This window comes from Mycetomoellerius zeteki, unplaced genomic scaffold (assembly GCF_001594055.1).
Source record: "Mycetomoellerius zeteki isolate Tzet28-1 unplaced genomic scaffold, Tzet1.0 scaffold155, whole genome shotgun sequence".
Lineage (NCBI taxonomy): Eukaryota > Metazoa > Arthropoda > Insecta > Hymenoptera > Formicidae > Mycetomoellerius > Mycetomoellerius zeteki.
This window is the reverse complement of record NW_017256500.1, coordinates 2,507,731-2,530,583: the sequence shown is the minus strand read 5'-3', so window position 1 is coordinate 2,530,583 and position 22,853 is coordinate 2,507,731. Positions and strand designations below refer to the sequence as shown.

The window sequence follows — 22,853 nt, the reverse complement described above, 5'->3', positions numbered from 1 at the left end:
TTCCCTACAAAATCGTTTTTTTAATGTTCCTACGATTTTTTGTTTCTGAGTTACTCGCGGATTAAGTAAAAAGGTTTGATTGCTCATAATTTCGTGAAAAATCATTATACCGTAATTAGAAATATAGATTCTTAAAGCTGAAACTTTTATCTATCGAATGGTATAATTGCTAATTTTTTTTAAATATTGTAGAATATACTGGAAAAAGAAAATCATCATTTTATAATACGAAAAACGATCATTTCATTTGTACCAACCTACTATATTACTCATTTTATTTATTTAACTCAATCGAATAAAGTTCTTTTTATTTTAATAAATTTTTTAATTTTCTTTTATAAACGCATTACACTTAACGATATTTACGAAAATAAAGTTATTTATTAAAAGCGATTCATGTAAACTTTTGGAAAACATGCTGCTGTAAATATATCGCGCGTCGATATATTTTTCTGGAACATGCTTGCGAACAGGTGCTTCTAATCGCGATTTTTCGCCAACAACGTTTTTCACGCGAATATATAGGTGATAAATTCTACACGGAGATGAATTTTCACATTTTGTTCACGTGGAAGGGTAGAAGGGAGAGGTCTTTGAAACAATTTTACGGGCATCGAACCGATGAAGAGCTCACAACGTGAATAGACCGGCGTAGCTACTTCATCCGGACGTTTCCTCCATTCCTCGCACTTCACAATCGGCGGTAAAATTATTGGTTGCCATTCAGAATTCGTTTCATTAAGCAGTATTTTCTGACGTTGCAATTCATTCGCAGCACCAACTGCGATTTCTCGTTGCATTCCCGCCTATGAATACCGGAATTCAATGGGAAGTTGCTGGAGAATCCTTCTGGTTAAAGCTTTACTTTCGCTCACCATGTCGGGCGCATTTACGTCACATATTTTACTCGCCTATATGTTTGAGACAAAAACGAGTGCTCATTTCGCAACTCATTACGGACATTTATTCGTTCGCGTTTGCGTTTCGAACTATTCCTTGAACAATCGGTATAGCACGAAATCTCAAAAGCTTGTGGTCTGATTATAAACGACGTTCAACTACTGAAAATGTATTACAATTTTTATTTACATTTTCGATTACACGTCGCGTAACATCGTTTATATAATTTTGCACTAGTATACTAACTCGCATATATCAAAGAAAGAGTTTCAGCTTTCGTATGATTTGCGTAATATTACAATTATACAAAAAACGTATCTTTATTCTTTCCTAAAATAACTGAGCTACATTATAAAAAGAATTAATAAAAAAACACGAACATGAAATTATAAAATTAAATTATTGATATTAATTTTAAGTCTTAATCTTAGTCTTGTAACATATCATGATTCCTGTTATATTATATTTTTTCACGAATGTTCCGTGCATTACTTAGGAATTTAATCAGACATTATGTTCATGTTTATTACATTTACATTCGATTGCTCGTTCGAGTGAAGTTGATAATCCACGAGTTGTCGTCGTTGTCACGCGGCAGACATGACGAGTAACTCTGTTAAGCCTCTGGAAATGAAAAACATTACGGAATTATGAACAAAGGGGGATCTTGCAGGCGTACAATGCTCCCCCGAGAAGTCCTGGTGGCTACGATCCTCTTTTCATTCGCGGACAATGCACCTATGACACAACAGGAGCGAAAACGAAGCGAATATCGCAGGCCTCTGAATATTTTCTTATATTGTAATCTAACATTTCGATAGCTGGTCACGTTTGAGAGTTGTCTTGAAGTAGATTGCAATGTCTTCGAGATGTCCCTTCCTTTTTAACACCGTTTTAATACGATATTGCATAAGAAAGCGCGAGTTTCATTCAAATGCAGATTGTAACTCACAATATCATTAGACTACCTTGAGGAGAAATAAGAGGTTACAACACCCTTGTGCGTAGCATATCAGTATTAATGAATGAATAGGTATTATTTGATACGTTCGAAAAGGGAGAGGATAATTTATCGAAACAAGTAATGTACAATGTAAGTACACGCGATGTTACGAAACTACATGAATTATAACTAATAAATTGCTATCCCATAAACAAGAATAAAGTTAATATAGCTTTGGGCCATCGACCACATGTTTATCAAACACGACTGTACAACATGAAGATTTTTTTAAAGCATGCTCTGTAAAGCGACACATTTCTGATAAAAATAGCATGCGACGTAAATGGGATTATTCGCGAAACGCGTAATTGATAAGTTTATTTGCGAAATGAATTTGTTCGTAAATTCGCTTTGTAAATTCTGATGTAGACAGATTGTCTATAACGACTTCTCAAATGTAGATTATTGTTCTTAATTTTAATTTATGTCGATATTAATTGTGAATATACTCTTGGAATCTATCTTATCAGTCATATATGTAACTGTCAAGAAAGGATATTTGCAATATTGAAGTGTTGAATTACTTATAGTTCACTAAAAGTGCATTTTTACCCCTCTCTCTCTCTCTCTCTCTCTCTCTCTCTCTCTCTGTCTCTCTCTATCTATCTATCTTTTTCATTATATTATATACTCATTGAATATGGCTTGAAAAAAAAAACCGAAATGTTTGTGCGGATTATGATGATCGACATTTATGAGAAGATAAATGAAATAAATATATTTTGAATATTAAAAATTGTATATTAAATTATATTTAAAAAATTATATTAAACAATATTAAAAATTGTACGCTAACATAACTGCGATATTTGCTCTCAGTTATACTTTTCCTTATTATTAATATTTTATTTTGAATATTGAAGCTCGATAATTATTATTTTATTTTATTAATGAATTCATTCGGATTTTCTACATGAACAGTAAAAGCTACATGGAATAAATTTTCAGCGAATTTGCAGACTCGGGAAATTATCGCAATACCAATTTTCGTTTGCACGTGCAGCACAAGATTTCAACATTACGAGGCAAAAAGCGGAGAATTCGTGTTGTAGCTTGCGTTCTCTATCGCATCGCCACAATCTCCTGTCTCTTATCAATGGAGCAATGATACCGCATGCAACGATATCGTTATTATTCCGTAATGACATTTGATACCACCGGTTCTTTTAACCCACTATCCTAATTTAGGCTCTCAACTATCTCGTTGTTTTCCTGTTCGCGGTATCGTATATTTTTTAGGATCGTTACTTTCCACAATACGTCGCATTGTTCTCCGCTTTCCTTTTAATGAAAAACGCTGAACAGTAAATTGAATAATAATTATTATAATATATATCGAGCTAGTAATTTTACAATTTGTATGTCCTCAAAAATGTAAATAGATATGAATATGTTTTGTATTTCAGTTGCATTAATATTTTAACAAGGATTTTTATTTACGATCTTCGAAAATTAAGTGGAAAATAATTGAAAAATTATAAAAAAGAAAAACACGAGATGGACGTCAAATTTGCTAAAAAAATATATAAGTTAATCTGGAATATTTTGTGTATAGTGTTTATAAAGCCGTGGCGTATTTTGATGAGATTGAGTTTTAAAAAATGTTATACTTAATAATGTTTATATAAATTTATACATTTAAAATATAAAAATTAATTCCATTTTTTCTATTTATATTTATTTTTTTTAATCCTTAATTTTTATGAAGTATAGAGGAACATGTATTTCCTGCAATTTGTTACGTGAAAGGAACGAAATTAAAGGTTATTAGAAAATTACCCGTAAAAATTTTATAAACTTTAATTAAACATAGATTCAAAATTTGTAGAAACATCGATGTTGCACAAGTAGAAGATAATCATTAACTTTTGTCCTTATACATAAAATTGTCTTTTCGATTTTGATTCTTTATTTATAAAAAATTTATATAGAATTGCATGTACATATACATTTTTTATTCACATATTTCTCTGAAAATTTACCTCCTTTATCAAGATGATTAGATAGATTTACAAATATATATAAATAATGTACATATAATAATTAGCATTAAATAAGTTTCCACTTGATTATATACAAGCTATACTTTTTAGATGTCTGTACGATCATAATACAACCGAAAAAATAACAGCCATTGGAAAAATAACAACTTGAGAAAATAAAATATTTGTTTCTCGTAAAATTATAAGATATGTAAAAATATAACATATTTTAATATTTAATATATTTTGTATTATATATGTGTAAATATTTGAACGCTGCAATATGCTGGAAATAGCACAATTGCGTGCAAGGAATGTGTTTCTACGAACGTGTAGTTTCTTATCGGCTGTTATCATAACAGACGTCATCCATGTTGCGTTACCTATTATTTTTCTTTTATTACGCAAATGCTTCGAGTCAAGTTGCTTGACTAACATTGTGGAAAATGAAGATTTGCCTTTTTCTGTTACCTCCCATTATTTTTTTAAGTCGCACGATTTTTCTTAGGAGCAGTTAGTATCTATGTTTTACGAAATTCGTATATCACGAAGTAGATTGCGTTTTAATGGGCTTTTCGTTCCGATAGAAACCACATTTAAAATTAATGGCATACACACACAAACACACACACTTTTATATAGTATTACAACCATAGCGAACGTACTAAGCCGCTTAATGTTGTTGTGGGCCACGTAGGCACCCTATTCCTACATTACCGTTTATCGGCGAAGTGGTATTAACCATTACTGTTTTATCCCTAAAATATTCGTTTCTTTTTTATCGAATATATTTTACTCTTTATCGTAGATTCATTTTTTTCGTTTATCACGAAGCACGTTTCTGATAATAAATTTTGATAATAAATTTCAAAATTTCACGAAAAAAACAATTCTTCCGATAGGTTCTGAAAATTATAATATTGTAAAATAAAGCGCACTGTCATGTGCGCGCGCGCGCCTATAAAACGCTCGATTGACGTCAGTCACAAAGATATTTATAGCTTATAGCAACTGTTTAGAAAAAAAGGAAAAGAAAACAATACAAATTTTCTTCTCGAATTGCAATTGTGCGTACTGTAACCTCCTCCCCGTGATTATTTGCACGTTTTCGTCGCTCCGAGCGATATTCCGCCACGCCCGCGCGTTTCCTTTCTTTCCTTTTCATTACTACCTACCATTATCGATATTCCGGCTGCCTGGTATGATAAGAGAGGTTTGCGATGATATTTACGATAAGGTGATTCTTCGGGGTTACGTGGGCGCTGTAGAGTGGTGGGTGTTGTGCATAGGGTTGGTTTATTTTAAACTCATGTCATCACGCATTATTCGGTACACCATGAGTCAATATCGGCCTCCGCCTTGATCGCTCTTTACGCTTGCTTAGTTAAGATATCCGTGAGATGAGTAAGGTGAGAAGGTACATCGAAGGAAAAAAGGGGAATATAAAATTGCAGGGATATGCAGGGTTGGATTGGGTATAATTTCATATTATCAATAAATTTATTTGATGTTATCAATAGTTTCTCGTTTTACAAAAGTTTTTAAAACGCAATTCAAATTTCTATTATATATGACTGTACAATAATTATAATTGTAAGAACATTTATGCGTTTATAAATGCAGTCAATTTTCTGGAATAACTTAGTTATTTTTCGATAACAGTTCATCGCAATTGCCTGCTCATTGTCAGTAATAAAGCCACGTCACAAAGAAGTTTATTACACAAAGTCAGAAATAATAGAACGCTGTTTGCCGCCCAGGTTAAATCAGTAATAATATTTAAGCATTGCGTACATCGCAATAAATAGGAATTATTCACCTATTCACAGTTTGCAATTTCAGTTTTTACATCATCGAATGTAATTAGCCGGGGGTGTCACGTTGCAGCTATCAATACGTACTAACATCAATTACGATTTTATTTGCAAACCGAGTGAAATCGATAATAATAATGTTGCTTGTTCCACATGATTCCACATGACATACTGCGAATCTCATTAGATGTGGATGAAATTAGTTGACGAAATTCAGACATGATGGTAACTCGTCATTGAAATCGCTATCGATCCGTATGAGCCATCCCTTTGGCGGATTCGATATGTGTGTTGGTGCATGTGGGAACGTGTGCTAGAAGTACTCTTACCGGAAGTGAAGAGCATTGGACATTAATCGGCGCGCACGTTTCATTAACAAGATACACATGTCGGTCAAGGGTTTCGAAGCGGGAGACGCCCTCGTCATTTCGGATCATGATTCATTGGCGTCCTCGTGTTCCCAGCGGAACTGAAACGCTGATCGCATGGAATTATGCATACGCGCCAATTTGCCTTCGTTTGCATTAGAGAGCGCGTCTTCTCGAAAGGTTCTCTGTCTCTTTTCTCGTATTATTATGCATGCATACTTGGCGTGAAAAGCGTTGCCACATAGAAAAATCCACTTGGATTCTTAGGAAATGCAAAACGTTATTAAAAATGATAATGAGAATCGGTGGATAATTTACATTTTTTTTTATTTTAACGATAACGTTTCATTTTTTATTTAATCGCATTTCTCGGTGACGCACGACTATTTGAAAGAATTCTTGAGTACTTGGGTTTTCGAACGTTACTTTGCATTTTTCTTGAGTACACGAGTTGTTCCAGAATACATTTTCCTCGAGTATATACGGGCTGTCCTATAGAACGCATTTCCTTTCAGCCGTAAATCTTCTCATGAATGCAGAATTCATTTTTCTCTATAGTGACGTTTTACTGACAAAATATTGAAATGTGGGGAATTTTTAACAATGATAATTAAAATAATTTATTGAATTGAACTTCAGAGAGAATCAATGGATAAAAAAATTAATTATTTCTAGTCAATTTAAAGCACAGACTTTAAGATAACAAAAATTCATTCCGAGATCTATCAAGATGCTAAGAATTAAAAAGCAGACGATTGTGGCCACAGTTATTGTAAAAGGATTAATGAAAATTATCGTTGTAAGTCATATGCAATTTTTGAGATCGCATAGCACTTGAAGGAATTTGAATATCTACATAAATTATAGGAGTATGTAATGTTAAATTAAAATACCCTCCTCCTCTTATTAGAGAAAGGGAGAGAAAGAGAAAGCAATTAGTACACTTTCGGTAACAATAAAAGCAACTGAATAACACGGGAAGACATTAATCTCCCGTTTCATCCGAAATCTTTGTCTATCTTTGCAGAGAAGAAGTGCAGGAGCACACGGTGAGATGGAACGCGAAGTTCGAGTTTTTATGCAAAATGAGCGCCAACGCGTCCACGGGCGTACTCGATCCATGCATTTTAAGGATATCTGTGAGAAAGGTGAGAGCAAACTTACTTTGAGGTGTGAACATCGCCGGGCTGGGAAACGAAAGGAAAGGAAGACAGAGATTTTTCTCAACTTTTGTTTTCACAAACGTTTTACTCTTCACTCACATTCTCACGCCCGAAATACCACAGAGCAATAATTGACTAAGAAAAATGTCTTTATCTGATTTATTAATTCTTTATTTTATTTGTAAAATTAATAAAATGGAAGTTGTATTTCCTGTTGTAAATATTTGCTAACTTTGTTTAAAAAATATTCAAATAGTTTTATTATTTACAATTAGTTAATTAATTCGAATAAATGCAAATGTATGAATCTCTCTCTTGGAAAGATCCGAAATATTCATACATTGTAGTTATACTTTTTTACTACAAAACTAATTTTCATTGCGTTCTTACAAATATATTGTAAACGTAATTATATATATATATATATATATATATATAGACAATTATTTAACTTTAAAAACATGTTCTTATGAAGCTCTTTTGTGCGACAGGAATTAAAAGGAGGCAGGTCCTTCCAGAAACTGGGCTTCACCGATTTAAACCTGGCCGAATTCGCAGGAGCTGGCTTCTGCCGAAGAAGATGTCTCCTGGAGGGTTATGATGCGCGACATCGTCAGGATAATTCTATGCTGCGCGTAGCCATAAAAATGAATATGCTCTCCGGAGATATCCTATTTAAAGTGTAAGACACTATCCGTTTGTCTGAAATAGTGCTTTATTATAAATCGTTGAATGTTTATGTGAAAATTTATACTCTAAAAAAAAATTCTTGGATTTGTTATATTATAGTATATATGTAATCTTTAGTATGAATAATATTTAATTTGATGAGTTAGTATATTGGATAATTAAATAAATTAATTAAAGTAATAGACTTAATAAATTTAAATCTAAATTAATTCAACTTTTAAATGGAGCCTTAATGAAAAAAATTCTTGAAAGCATATTTTCTATTTCTACTATTTTCTGTTCTATACCACGCGAAAATGTGATATAGAACAAAAAAAACAGAAATAGAAAATAAGGCAATTAGACTTTATATAATCTGCCTAAGCTTTGTAATTTTTTCTAATTTTTTATTGAGTCTAAAATTGAAAACTGATGGTCAGATTTAAAAGAGAAAATATTCTTGAACATTAAAAAATTTAAGACATTTTCGAATATTTACATGAGTGCAATGAAAATTTTAAGAAAAAATAGCATTTAGGTTATTTTATATATACTTGTAGTTTTCTTCTTTTTCGTAAAAAAAAGTTAGAGAAATGAAAAATTATAAGTTTATTAATATATTGACGCGTAAGAAAACACAAAAAAACTGTTTTAACGATCAACTTGTCTACTTATTTATTTGTCTACTTATCTCCACAATTAGCAGTTTAGCAGATAAATTATTATCCATAGTCTTGAATAACCTTAGAACATATATTACTGTTCTAAAGGAATAATAAAAGTATCAAAAAAAAGTTACACTCAATATGCCTAAATTGGCTATATTAGTTCTATCTTATGAAAAATATTTTATAAAAAGTTTTTTTCTTTGGTTATAAACAAAACATTGTGATTAAAATATAAACTAAATACAGTGTCGTAAAATATGAATACAGAGCTATAATAATATGAACTGTGAAAATTAATAATCATCTCTTGATAGTTATAGAAAGTAATTACCTACGAGATATATTACGACCACGACGTTCTGCATTTTGCTTTACTGACAATAGGAGAATGAACAAATTGAGCAATAAACTGATGCAATTGAGTCAGACGGATAACCTGCACGATTTACTAATGCCTTCTGTTAAATTTACCATGTAATTATCCACAAACAGCGAATAGATCATACTAGGCTATATATTATAGAATCCGGTTATCTTATGCTATAAAGAATTTCTTTTCATTAAGGCTCTATTTAAAAGTTAAATTAGATTTAAGTTTATATCTATATTTATATTTCTGCTGTGCGACAACTGTATTTGCGTTTAATCGAAATGGATATCTTTTTGATTAACGAATTAATCAATTATTGTCTCAGCCCTTCCCCATCATTGAAACAAACGCAGTTGGCGGTGCCCGGGGTGCAAGGTGTACCTGGTGTTACCGGTGACGAAGTGACGGCATCCGAGAGATGCTCTAATCGAGAGGATTATGTATCTACCGGTTCCTTGGCGGGAAGTATAGCAAGTGCCAGCAGTGGTTTCGGCAGTCTTCCTAAGAAGAGGCCCGCACTCTTCACTTCCGGTAATTTGCCCACTTTCTATGTCGTCTAATACATAAAGTACATTTATAAAACAAGTAATTCATAAAACAGATTTCATATTTAATAATAATAAATAAACGTTTGTATGTAGCTACATACAAAGCGTCGAGAATAATACAAGTCTAAAATTACAAAATATAATCCTGAAATATATTCTAGAAGGGAACTTTAAGGAAAATTATTTTAATAAGTCGTATATAATTAGAACTTCTCAGCGGAACGGAAACGTACGATCCGATGACTCTCAGCGAAATCGTACCCTCGGCGGTTCCTGTGGAGACCCTAGTAGAGGCGCACACGGAATCTGGGCATTCGCGCAACAGCAGCAATACGAGTCAACTTAGCAAGGGATCCGGCTACGGTTCTTTAAATTCGCACAGTCAGCATAGCAGACAGAGCAGTAGCGGTGATAGCGGTCACATTAGGTAAGACTTATCATACGTTTCGACGACTCTCACGCGTTTACTTTGAACAACTTTTGAAATCTTCAGGTTATCTAGGATATCGTAATATAAAACAAAACAATCAGGAAGGTTTATATCTTGAAAAATATTTTCAAGTTAGGCATAATCAACGATGACGTCTAGATTTTCATTCCCTATTGACAAAAACGATTTAAACTTTTCATATTGCATTATTTTCCACATTCAATTACATTTAATTGAAATAGGAAACTATGTAGTATTGTAGTTGTCAATTATAAAAATTATGGATATCTAGTTCACTTTCCTTCTAATCTACTTGCAAATTGCCTAATTTTATTATTTCTGTAATAACAGCAACAATTCAACGAGCATGAATTGAAAATCGAGGTTTAAAATCGAGGTTGAAAATCGAATAAGGTTTAAAAAATTGCACGAAAAAATATGTCTGTTTATAGCAATAACTGCAAATGATCAATAACGCGTGAATGATAAATAAATGATCAGTATATTTCATTCATAATTTTACTACACAAACTAACGATTTCTTTTTTATAATGCAAGACATTTGGCTTTATTAATAAAATACTTCAGCTACAGTTATTACACTATATCTTGCTTTAAATATTATTCGCCTTTATCTTGACTCTAGAAAGATATTCTATCTTCGACCTTTAACGACATCAACCTTCTATACGCTAATCGATAAAACAATTGCTTGTTGAGTAAACTCATGCATTGAGAAAAATGTCTGGTTGAATTAATTGGAATACTGGTTGAAAATGGACAAATCAAAATTTTCTGGTTAAATCTACTAAAATTTTAATTGAGATAATCGGAATTCAGATTGATATAATCAGAATTTTCTAATTCGTCCATTTTCAACTAGACATTTGTCATAGTGTGTAATCTTTCAAATAGCTAACTATTTTTATTTTAAATTAATAATATGAATAGAATTATATATGACGCGATATAAACGGTCTGACAAATGATTAACAAAAGAGCGAATCAATAACGCGAGAAAAACTTCTGTTTTTGCTCCAGCCTCAAGCAATCTCTTCATTCTCAATTTCTCGACCATGAAACTCTGGACTCTCTATCTTTTTTTTATTTTACGTATGTCTTTCTTTCTTTTTTTATCTTTATTTATATGAGTTTATGATTTTTGCATGCTTGTACATTTGTGTTGTGATCTTTATAGGTCACCTTCCTGGCCGGTATGGGCACCACGAATCCTCAACTCCTCTCAGAACCTATCCACACAACCGATTGCCTATCGACCTGATACTTGTATCGAACCTCTGTCATTGCATCCATCTTCTCTGTCGCACATAGTCTCCAGAGCCCGATTCTGGTCGGCATCTAGCCCTCTCTCCTCTCGTATTGGTCCAACAGATGTGGAAGATCCGATGAAAATAGACATTATTGCGAAGAACATTTATTCGGTCGGAAAGCAGCCACTTTATGAAATCGGGAATGGTTTCTTAAATGACAGCGATTCACGCGAATGTCGCGATGACGCGAACGCAGACACCCGAGTGGCGCCCGGGCTCTTCAGGGTGCCAGACGTGCCGCGACACTCGCGCAAGAATTACGAGAGGAACAGCTTTGAGGCGCGTAACGAACGTAACGTGATAATGAGCTCGATCGCTAAGGAGAGTAATGGGCAACAGAGTAACGTCTTCCCAATCGCAAAGTCGAGAATTAATGCAGGTTGGCGCAGCATGTCGAAGACTTGTGATTGTATCGAAAAGGGCAAAACAAGCCCTGTGTTGCGACTGGTCGATCAGGCCAGAGCTGTGTCCTCTCCTGATCCTCTCCATAGGCCTGACAATCAAAGAGCCCCACTACGTCCCACGACGACAGCTCAAACCCTCAGGTAGGTTTTATTCATCAGCAAGTTTTTAGTTGCGCAATTCTTTTACGGGAGACGATCTTGGAAGAGTCTCTTTCCTTCTATCCTTCGATTTCCCTGGCGTTTCTGTCTTGTCTGTTTCCAGTTTTAAAATCCTCGAAACGATTCTGTGTATCGCAATATCTGGCTTTATCTTGAACGATTAATATCCTTCTGCCACAAAAACGTATATTGGCAGAAGATATCCAGAAAAGAGATATTTCCGTGAATATTTCCAACAATGCGTTTGTATTTTATTATTATTATTTGTGATTAGCCAATAGTGTGTTGCATTTTATACTTGCATTAAATGGTCTTTATTCGAAGGTGAGGTCATCTCACTTACAAATCGTTAACGACTGTATGTCCGGCATTCCAGAGTAATTGACGATTCCGTCCTGAACGAACCAACAGATGTTCGAAGAAGCAATCCCCCCAGCGTTTCTTTTCCTTGTATAACACATCGTGTTTTCTATATTCAGAAAGTTAAAAGCATATTCCAATCAAATTATATTCATCAATCTTGCTTTATATTAATCACTTAATATGTTTTACGTATTTATTTTCTCGATATCTTTTATTTTGTTGTAATTTTTATTTAGTTTTGTTTGGAGAGTAGAGCGATGCTTGAGACAAAATAAATAATAATAACCCAATAAAGAAGTCCGCGTCTAAAGCTCATTTACGCGTAATCGATTCGCTTAAATTTAATATCGCAAGAAATTAACGGTATGTCATACATGATCGATCAAACATAATATAAGAATATAACAGATATATATTAATTTGTATAGGCATGTACATTTCACTTAATAAAAATTGATGAATTTTTGGACAAATTTAATATTACGCTGCTGCTTAATTATCTCCCTATATCTTATTTTTATCATATGAGTGCAATGACTTATATTTCATTAACCATGCTCGACCATTATCATTTCTTTGTGCCTTTGATGTGAGCTAATTAAATATATGCTACGTTACATGGCAGTTCAGAGTAAGGAAAGTTATCTAATGTCACAGTAAGGGGAATTGTATGTATACATCTAACATATGAACATAATATCAAAGAATGCGTGTTTCGTTAAACATTCATTGTTATTATACGAGATATACCATCTGTCCTCATATTTTTTCTATACTTTTTTACAAAATATAAATATCTTATAAAATATTAAAAGGGATGGCAGAAAAAAATCCTGGGAGTTACTAATTAAAAAAGTAATAACCTAATAACAGAAATGTTTAAGGTTTTGATTTCTTCGATCCCTATACACATTTTTTTAATTTTCTATAAATTTAATAAATAACGAAAAATTGAGATTGCTCAACGAATAAACACATGAAGTACAAAGTAATGCATTGTTAGGATTAGAAGCAATATCGCTGTTATTAATCCAAACCAAATTTAATTATTCTAATTAAAAGCTGATTATTTCTATACAAATAAAGAAATGTGAATCGGAGTGTATAGTGTATGTATGCGGTAGCTATGCTTCCAGTTTGGATGGCTTTGTGAATCCTTGCAGGGGTATTGGCGGAGGTCACCGGAAGTTGCTGGACGGGGCGGGGGGCAAGCTGGCTACGGTCGCCACCAGTCCAGCGGACTCTGAGGAGTCCTCGTTAGGGGTACCGGAAGTCGCGCCACCAATCTCGCAGCATCGAAACAGCATTACCCCACCGTCAGTCCATGCTTTCGTCTTACGTATACCTTTCCTTTATGCATACATCTTTGTTTTCCACTATTGCAAAAACAGTAGCTTCTAGCTTCTATATGAAGAATACTCAATACTGTATCAGCATACTTTAATTCTAAGCAGGCAATGAGTAGCTTGATGCATGCATAAAGCGTGCATAAATGTAATTTTTTGCTATCTTCTCTGCAAAGCTTCCAATTACAATTCATGCAATTCACTATTAATATTAACTCTCTCACGATCAATATTTAAGCGGTAATAAAATAATAAGCGAAAATTAATTTAACGATGTATTTATGTTTATTTATTATAACAGAAATCTGAAGGCGGATTAAATATTATTCGGAAAAATAAGTTTGGATTTCAGGTTGATTGTTTATATCAATTACTTTGTCTTTATATATTTGATGTAAGTCTTTGAATCGCACATGTAAATTGTCCGATGCAAAGCGTATTTTATTTCTCTGATGTTAACCGATAAATTAATTATTAAATTAATTATTATGCAAAAGAAATAAAAATCATTGTTTGTTTTAATTACATAGCGAAATGAAAGTGTGATTAAGTGAGCCTTGAACTGGCTATACTCAGGAATTTCCAAGAACGAGCAGACCTCAATGAGACTTAAGTGCTCTCCAAGTTTGCTCCTACTCGTTGCGAATGAGCGAGCTATGAATGAAACCTTATTTCACCGTGCTATAGCTTTTAAAACAATTTATATTTCACTAGGACCCAACGCTGATCATTGTCTAATAATGGAAGTCGACAGTCTAGGACGTTGTCAATGTTAAAATTTTCCTATGCTTTCCGAAAGTTGACGCGTTCAGTGATTCGGCAACAACGATAATTTGTTTTAATATTCTGTAGTACCCCTTATAAACTTCTTGTTTTCTTGCTCCGTTGTTCATCATGCAATTAATACAAGAATTTACATTTGCATGGCTTGTCGCACTTAAAACGCATACTTTTCGAAAGACGCAATTCTGCTACAAAAATTCATTCAATAATACTTTTACGTACCACATCCACTTCTCATGTTAAGCTATCACGAATGATATACTCTATTAATGCTACTATTAATGATACACTCATTAATTTATTTGGATGTCTCACGTTCATGTGAACTATTTCATTGCTAAACATAATTTATTTTACATATTAAGTCTTAATGATAGGTTCTCTTTTACTAATTTTAGCATTATAATCAATATCCTTTTATAATAAAATAATTTTTAACTCTTATGGACTGAATTTGAGTCAAGTTAGATTAAAAGTGTAAATATTATTCTCTAATAAAATTCATTTAAAATTTAAATTGATTTTTTTGCTTCTTTGTTTTCTACGCTCAATTTTTGAAAATATTTAAATCTTCAAAATTAAAAAAATTAAAATTATAACAAGTAATTGCTTCATTAGGTCATTTTCTAATATTTATAATATTTACTTTCTTTAACTGATTTAAATTACCAATAATACGTTATTAATATCATAATCATTATATGTTTTACTTTTATTTTTAGACAACTTACTTAACAGCAACCTTCATTTGTTAAGAAAATTTTTTTATTAACTTGTTTATTTTAATTAATATAATATATACTCTTAACCGCAAAAAAAAACTGGTCACTATGAGTATATATTTATGGTAGCTATTCTTCTTTCTGCGATTTTTCTCTTTTTCATATATTTGCTCACTTGCTTAATTAATCGTTTTTTCCCTTAACGTCCACGCGTATAATTAATCCTATCAACTACTACCCGTACGAGAAGTCGTCTCCCTTATATATTAAATTGACTGTTAGTATCTTCACAGATACGTTAGTATCCTCAGTTACTCAGATGCGAGTATATAGTTAGTATACTCAGATACTCAGAGAAGCATTTATTTTTTGTATATTTATCGGACATTCACGTCTTAATATGTTTTTTTTTCTTTTAAATGAGTGCATTACACATCATACTCGATGAACATTCACCTCAAGAGTTAAACAAATGCGAGCACATCGGCATAGAATCTATTTGTTTGAGAAATAATACTTCCCTTAATTTTAAAAGAATCTTAACTCTACACAATTATCTATTAAGTATATAATATGATATGTCAACATACTTGACATATCATATCTATTGCTTGTAAATACAATTGTGACACTACTTTGCGAAGAAATCAGTGTGATACGAAATTGAAATATTAGATAGAAACTTTATATCTTAGGTATGTATTTTTTGCTATCCTGAACTTATATATTTTAACTAAGATTGAACGAATAAATAAGTTTATATATATATATGTATAATACATACATATACAATATATGTATATATACAATATATATATATATATATATAACACAACGGAACAATCGATCAAATCTTACTTGAAAGCAAGACTTAATCAATCATTTCATTAAGAAGTTATACCCTTTCAGGATATAAAATAAGCATAAATTTAATAAATTGAATGATTTTTTTAAAGTAAATTATAGTAAATTTATATAAAAATATATAAAGTATATATTATATATATAAAATATATAAAGTAAAATTTATAAAAATTTATAAAGTAAATCTATGTGGTCAATGAGTCGAGAGATAAAATTAATTCTTATAAATCATGTATCAGATTTGTTTTTACCGTTATTTGTATCCACGTTCAATCTTTTATAGTCTTTGATTTCATCGAATAGAGTAGTGTTGGTACTTTATTCCTGCTTTTTATGCCCAGTGCTCGATTTAATACATTAGAACGTATTGCAATATGTGATGAAAAATGAATGTAATTTGTACATTATTATTCGCAGAAATCCTTCCGGCGGTTCAGGTCTCAGCGAAACTGGATCTCTGGATCGTGCTAAAGCTGCGCTAGAGCGTAGAAAAAAAGCGGAGGATGGTGCTGGTAATCCTATCCTCTGTAGAGTTGAAGTCACTAGGCCGAATCCTGATTCTCTTATCGACGAACTGCTTAAAGCAACGAATTTGGAGCAGACGGATCTTGAAAGTTCCGAGAGTATGTTTTTCTTTTCTAATTTATTATATTTATTATATACATTAAAAGATGACAGTTATAGAAAATATAACGGAGAATTTTGCGTCTTTTGTTCAATTGGTTCTTTTTTCTTAATTTTCTACTGGAAAGTAAGAATAATTGAAAAAAAAGATTGTAAATTTTATAAGTAAATAAATATTTGCATTTTGCAGCAACTGGTCTTCAACTCTTTATTGCAAAAGACGGCACGACCGCGCTTGGTAGTCACGAGGTAAAGAGTCAGATGCCTGCCGGTGTGTTTAAACAAGTGGTAATGGAAGAGAACAACAGGTAACACGAAGCCATCACCACGAGACGGCAGTACGCAAGACAGGCCAGCGCCACGTTCTCGTTGGCTCTGGTGCCAGAGCTCGTCTATGAAGCCTACGAACCGCGGTAGTTACAAGAGATGACGATAATGATGAACGAGGAAATCGTCGACTTGGGAGGAGCAGCCAAACGCGATACGAAGTACATCCTCGCTAGATCGTTCTTAGACTGTACTTCTACTCCATATAAAAAAAAATCGCGCCTCTGTATAGTCGAACTAATATTCATCGAAGTAGTATGTTTGAGTTGATTACTTCGTGTGAAATCCATTGTATGGATTCGCAAGACCGAGGCTGATATTAATCATCTCATAAGTGCGCATTTAAATGTGAATAATCGAACAGTCATATACAGCTTGCAAGATTGTTAATTGCGTTTTAACACTCGATCCTCCAAAATAATTTTCATATGTGGATTTTGCGTTTTCCAAAATTCCGTGCAACGAACGAAATTTATGTACAGTGTTGCTGTCCATGACGAACGACCTCAACTGCGTACACAATTTAAGGACGATATCAAATGAATACATGTTTCCGAAACTATTTCAAAAAGACAGATATACGTATTTTCTTCCTGGTAAACGAAGCATAATGATTTCCGTCAAGCGTGCTTTGCTTAAAAGGAAAGTGTTAGGCTCGGTTCCATCAATGTAAGATTAACTTTAATCTCTGTTCAATTTACTCTTTATCTTTTTCTAATTCTAAGAAACTTTCCAATCCTAATAATTAGAAAAAGGTAAACAGTAAGTTAAATTGAGATTAAAGTTAATCTTACATTGGTAGAACTGAGTCTTGATCAATAAAGTTTAACCGAGAGGGAATACAGAGTGTAGTAAAGAAATATAGTTACAGAAAAATAATGACAGGCGAAACACGGTCAAGGTCCGACGAAACTTTGCAATGGGAAGTAACATCGAGCAAAACTTAAGCGCCAATTTTATTTATGCACCTACAGCAATACGACGGCGATATAATCTTGCTAATGTGAACGTACACTATAAAACGACTTGTGAAGTTAGTGTGAAAAGAAATATCAAATTGAGACATTAAAAATATCGTGATTGTATCTTTATATGAAAGTATTCTTGACAGCATTTCTGACAATATTAATCAAATAGAGAATGTTTCCCCAAGATGGCTCAAAGTGATTTCTAGGAGAGGCATCTCAGGGAAATTACATTCTACTGATATCTTGCTTTTAAATTATAGTTTTACCATTTCTGCGTATTAACAATTTATTTTGCTTCATATTATAGCATATATTTTTTTATCGTTTCTGATTATTTTCTGTTGTGCTCTTTTATCGTCTACATCTTCATATGTAATTAATTTAAAAGTGCGTTTAAATAGCATACTAAAGATGAAACCGGTTTGAATAAATGAATTAGTCAGTTAGACAGAGAGAGAAAAATATAAATTTATAATTTCAAATATTGCGGATTACGTTTGTGGAATTATAAAAGCGTAAATCTATAATTTGTATATAAATATATTATTGTTTTCAAGTAACTTTGCCTTGAAAACGATATAATTTTGACTTCCTGAACAATTCCATTTCTTGATCTGTAATATTTCTAAAAAAAACTGATTCACTTTTTTTTCAATAGAAATAAAGTTGAAGATATTTTTTTGTATAATATAAATATTTCACGACTGAAATACATACATACACACACAATACATACATACTCATCTATATATATATACAGACTGCTTACTAAAAAGCATTCAGCATTTATATGGTAGATAATACACACTATACTGACAAGAGTAAAAGAAACCTTATAGGTCAAAAATTGAATTGTTTTTCAGATATAAACAGTTTTATATGTTAATATCATAACTGACTTATTGTATTTATTCTACGTGTCGCATGCGACGTGAAGACTTACTTCAGTGTTTACAAATCGCGTTCTGAATGTTCCAGTCAATTTTCATACATACTTTATAATGAAAGATTTCAATGGGAATCAGTAAGTTGACATCAACCGATGAATTGTAATTGAATGGGCAATATAAGAAATCATCTTATTGGACCTGTAATTCTCCCAAATAGGCTATCAGATGCTATTTATCTCTATTTCTTTCTTTTTACATCGCATGCTATAAGAGCCAACTAGTCAGTCATACTAACATACAAAATTGTTTATATCTTAGAAAAGGTTCAAACTTATGTTTACTAAAGCTTTTTCCTCAGTATGGTGTGTACTATCACCATATAAATGCTGAATGCATTTTTGTGAACACTGTATAGAACGTATTATTATTTTGTATTATGAAACTCGACGAAGATGGATTACCGTTTCGTCGAACCTTCTCCAAAGGCCCATGAAGGTGAACTTGACGCGACCGGCTGTCCGGTAGTAATCTGTGTATATAGCTGTAGTAATTGTTATGTAGCTAGATCGCTGGTATTGTATACACATTCTCTCCGTACTCGAATAATCTGTAATTGCTAATATACATTGTGCAGACGTATCAAAATGTATGCGAATGCGCACGTAAAAACTTGTGTATATGTATATGCGTGTGTATGTGTATGTGTGCGTGCGTGTTTGTGTCCCTTTCTGAAAGTTTTTTGTATGTCTGCAGACGAAAGAAAGGATCGTTAAATGTGTGTGCTTAGGTGTGCCTGAATCATTGCAGAGGATAGTGAGTACTTCCAGCGTGAAGCCGATTTCGGAAATTAGTCTAAGCGTTTCAGTCCTCGTGGCTAAAAGATAAGGTAACGGAGTATGAAGTCGATAAAATCGCATAAATGCACAAACGCTTCTTCAGAGCTTGCTCTTTGAAGCAATTCGCCGGTTTGATTTACCGTACTGATCTTGAACATGCTCGCGAGCGACTTCCCCCCGAGAATTTCCCATCGGGTTCCGCTCAGGATCGAGTCCGCTAATTACGCTAAACCGGGAAGACTGTAGAAACGGTGATAATCGCCGATGTTCCGGCAGCAGATTCGTATATCCGATCGTGAATCGCAGGTTTGATATTAAGCAGCCATCGCGCTGTGCGTTTTTCTTATAAATAGATCGATACGTTCCTTCCATTGTTGCGTTTCCTCTTCATTTTGTACGTACATACGTTTCTCCTTCTTCTAAATCATACCCGAGTGCCGTTCGATAATACTTCGATTTTATATGACCACGACTGTATCGTGTCACTCGAACAAGTTCCGTCGCGGCGACTTCCGGATTAACTTTCAACCGCTAAGAGTTCGAACCCATTTTCATGTCACATATTTTAAAGTAACAGAAAGATTGCTCAATATACGCATAATTATTTTATCCTAAAATAGGATTTTCAAGGATTTATAAAAAATTTCAGAGGGGGGGGGGTTTGGTAATTGTAATTTGATAAAGAGATAAATTTGAACACTTGTGAAAAGCTTGCAATTATTTTCAAAAAATATGTGAAAAATATTTAGTATATAATTTTTCAATTAATTTAAAATTCTAATTAATTTTAATTATACTTATATATTTTACATATATTTATTAATATATATATATACATATATGTTTTTTGTCTGTAGTTTATAATACATTTTTATTTGTTATGAAAATAGATATTAGAAATAATTGGAATATAATTAGAATTGTCAATTCGTTGAAAAATATAGTGCCATTTATTATCAAAATAAAAAAAACTGAATCTACACAGTAGTCATATTATTCATCTTCAATCACAGTGGTTGCGAGTTAAAACGCAAGTCGATTTAAAAGTTTTTCTGCGGATGCGCGTGAGAGTTATTTTTTCATTCAACATGCCGCTCGCGTACAGCTCTTTTATTTATAATATACGCGTGCGACCAGATGTGATTTCTCCGTGGCGATGTCACGTTCGCCGATTGACAATTAGTTAATTTATTAAACGGAGCTTCTCGCGAAGGGACGGCTCTACGCGTGAGTATCTTTCCTGAGTGAGACACAATGATTCCTCGTTTCTTTTACTTTTTTTGTATATCAAGACAAAGAGGGTAGATCCGGTAGATGTGGAAAGTGCAGACTCCACTCATTCGCTGAGTCTCTTCCTTCGCAAGAAGCCACAGATCGTTCGCTTCATTCGCTCGGCAGATATTAATGTTGTGATATTTTACGATATACTGTAATGATAAATGCCGTTATTATCTATATTATTATGATCGAGATATGTATTGTAAGCAAAAAAATACCTTCTTTATTTTGGGAGGTGGCCGCCACTCAAGTCCGCGAGTCGCGTATGAGGCCGCCTTTCTTTTGATTCGCAATTGTTGATATTTCGCGTCTACTTAATCTTTACTTTGTGAGACGAATACGAAACTTCCATGTGCTGATAATAACATTCTGAAAACCACTCATGTCTCATTTATTGAAGAATCCTCTTCACAACGATATGTGAATTAGAAAAGAACAATGCTCGCACTATTTGTTTCAGGCTTATAGTAAAGATTTTATTAATATTAAAATATTAATACAAATATATGGTATATTTTTAATATAGTATAATCGGTAAAAATTTTTTGACGGTGAAGTTACTCAATATACTCATACAACACCGAAAGTTTTTAGAAATATCTCAGAAATATTTCAACTGAAAAGTGAAACATTTCATAAAAATTGCGATATATGTGTCTGCGACATTTCTGAGATAGCTCTGGAATAGCAAAATGTCCGCGATTCTTGCACATGAAACCTTGTTGAAAGGTTGATGAAATGTTACAGAAAGAATCTGCTATCTTTTTTAAATATTACCAAAAAAGTTTAAGCTATTTCTAGTAGTATAAAAATGATATTTAAATATACATATACTTGATTGATATTTAAATAATATTTAAATTTATTATGTCGACATAATAAATTTAAATATTGTCTAAGTATCAATCAAACATATATGTTTAAATATCATTTCTGAAATACCTAAAATTTCTTAAGCCCAGTTCTACAACTCACGGTTAACTCTTAATCAAGGTTCAACTTATTAATGAGAAACAAGTTGAATCTCGGTTAAGAGTTAACCGTGAGTTATGGAACTGGACCTTAAGAGTTTTAATTGTGATCTGTTTACAGATTACGAAACTTAAATATTGAAATAAACTTAAAGTATTTCTCAAAAATAATAATTATACTGCAAACTATTTTGATTAATTAATCACATTATATATACGTATAAGCACACACATATACATAATCACTATTAAAAAATCATACCTACAGTTTCTACACAATATCGTTATTCATATACAAAAGTTTTTCGCAATTAAAACGGAACAATCCTAATAAAAAATTTTTCATGCATGAATATGCATAAACCCATATAGCCAAATGAGTTCAAGATGCCGTCATGTTACTGTCGTTGCAGTAGATATTGACGAACTAGGGACAAGGTGCTTCTTCATTATACGTGAAATGTTGCCCTCACGTGAATTCTAAATTTGATGATAGCATCTTGATGGCATGTAAAATATACGTGCCATCAATTTGCCATTATGTTGCCGGCACGATACTATTTATGAAATGCGCGGGCTCAGCGCGGGCCGTCATTTTGCCATTATCATGATGTATCGAAAAAATGTAGTATCGAAAGGTTTTCGGGGTCGCTGATGCCAAATCCGAACTTAAAATTTGAAAATTCAAAATGGCTGAACCAATATGGCGGACGAAAATGCTAAAAATTCTTTGATTGCAGCGAAATTAAGCTTTAAAAGGTTTACGAGGTCGCTGATTTCGAATCCGGACTCAAAATTTAAAAATTCAAAACGGCTGATCCAATATGACGGACGGAAATGCTAAAAATTTTCCGATTGCAGAAATGAAACATTTGACTGATATTCATAGTCAGTTTTTATATTCAAGATCGTCTTAAGTTCAATCTTGAGGTGTCACAAACCAATCAGAGAACCGCATTAGCATATTGAGACGTTACTTAAGACGGTCTTGAAATAAGAACCGACTATGAATACCAGCCATTAAAAGGTTTTCGCTTTCGTTGATGCTGAATCCGAACTTAAAATTTGAAAA

General features: G+C 32.8%; 1 protein-coding gene across 3 annotated transcripts in view; it reads left to right on the top strand.

The window, feature by feature from the left end:
* Positions 1–17,568, top strand: part of LOC108720862 (protein FAM102B) — an 80,107-nt gene extending 62,539 nt beyond the window's left edge. The window contains exons 3-11 of one of the 3 annotated variants that reach the window (XM_018445113.1): positions 7,095–7,215; positions 7,722–7,912; positions 9,263–9,468; positions 9,693–9,912; positions 10,957–11,028; positions 11,114–11,791; positions 13,336–13,488; positions 16,305–16,510; positions 16,702–17,568. In XM_018445113.1, coding sequence (XP_018300615.1) covers positions 7,095–7,215; positions 7,722–7,912; positions 9,263–9,468; positions 9,693–9,912; positions 10,957–11,028; positions 11,114–11,791; positions 13,336–13,488; positions 16,305–16,510; positions 16,702–16,823 — 1,969 coding nt within the window. In that variant the 3' untranslated portion in view covers positions 16,824–17,568. The remainder of the gene's footprint in view (positions 1–7,094; positions 7,216–7,721; positions 7,913–9,262; positions 9,469–9,692; positions 9,913–10,956; positions 11,029–11,113; positions 11,792–13,335; positions 13,489–16,304; positions 16,511–16,701) is intronic. The other 2 variants (XM_018445114.1, XM_018445115.1) reach the window with 2 other exon arrangements.
* Positions 17,569–22,853: the final 5,285 nt, after the last annotated feature.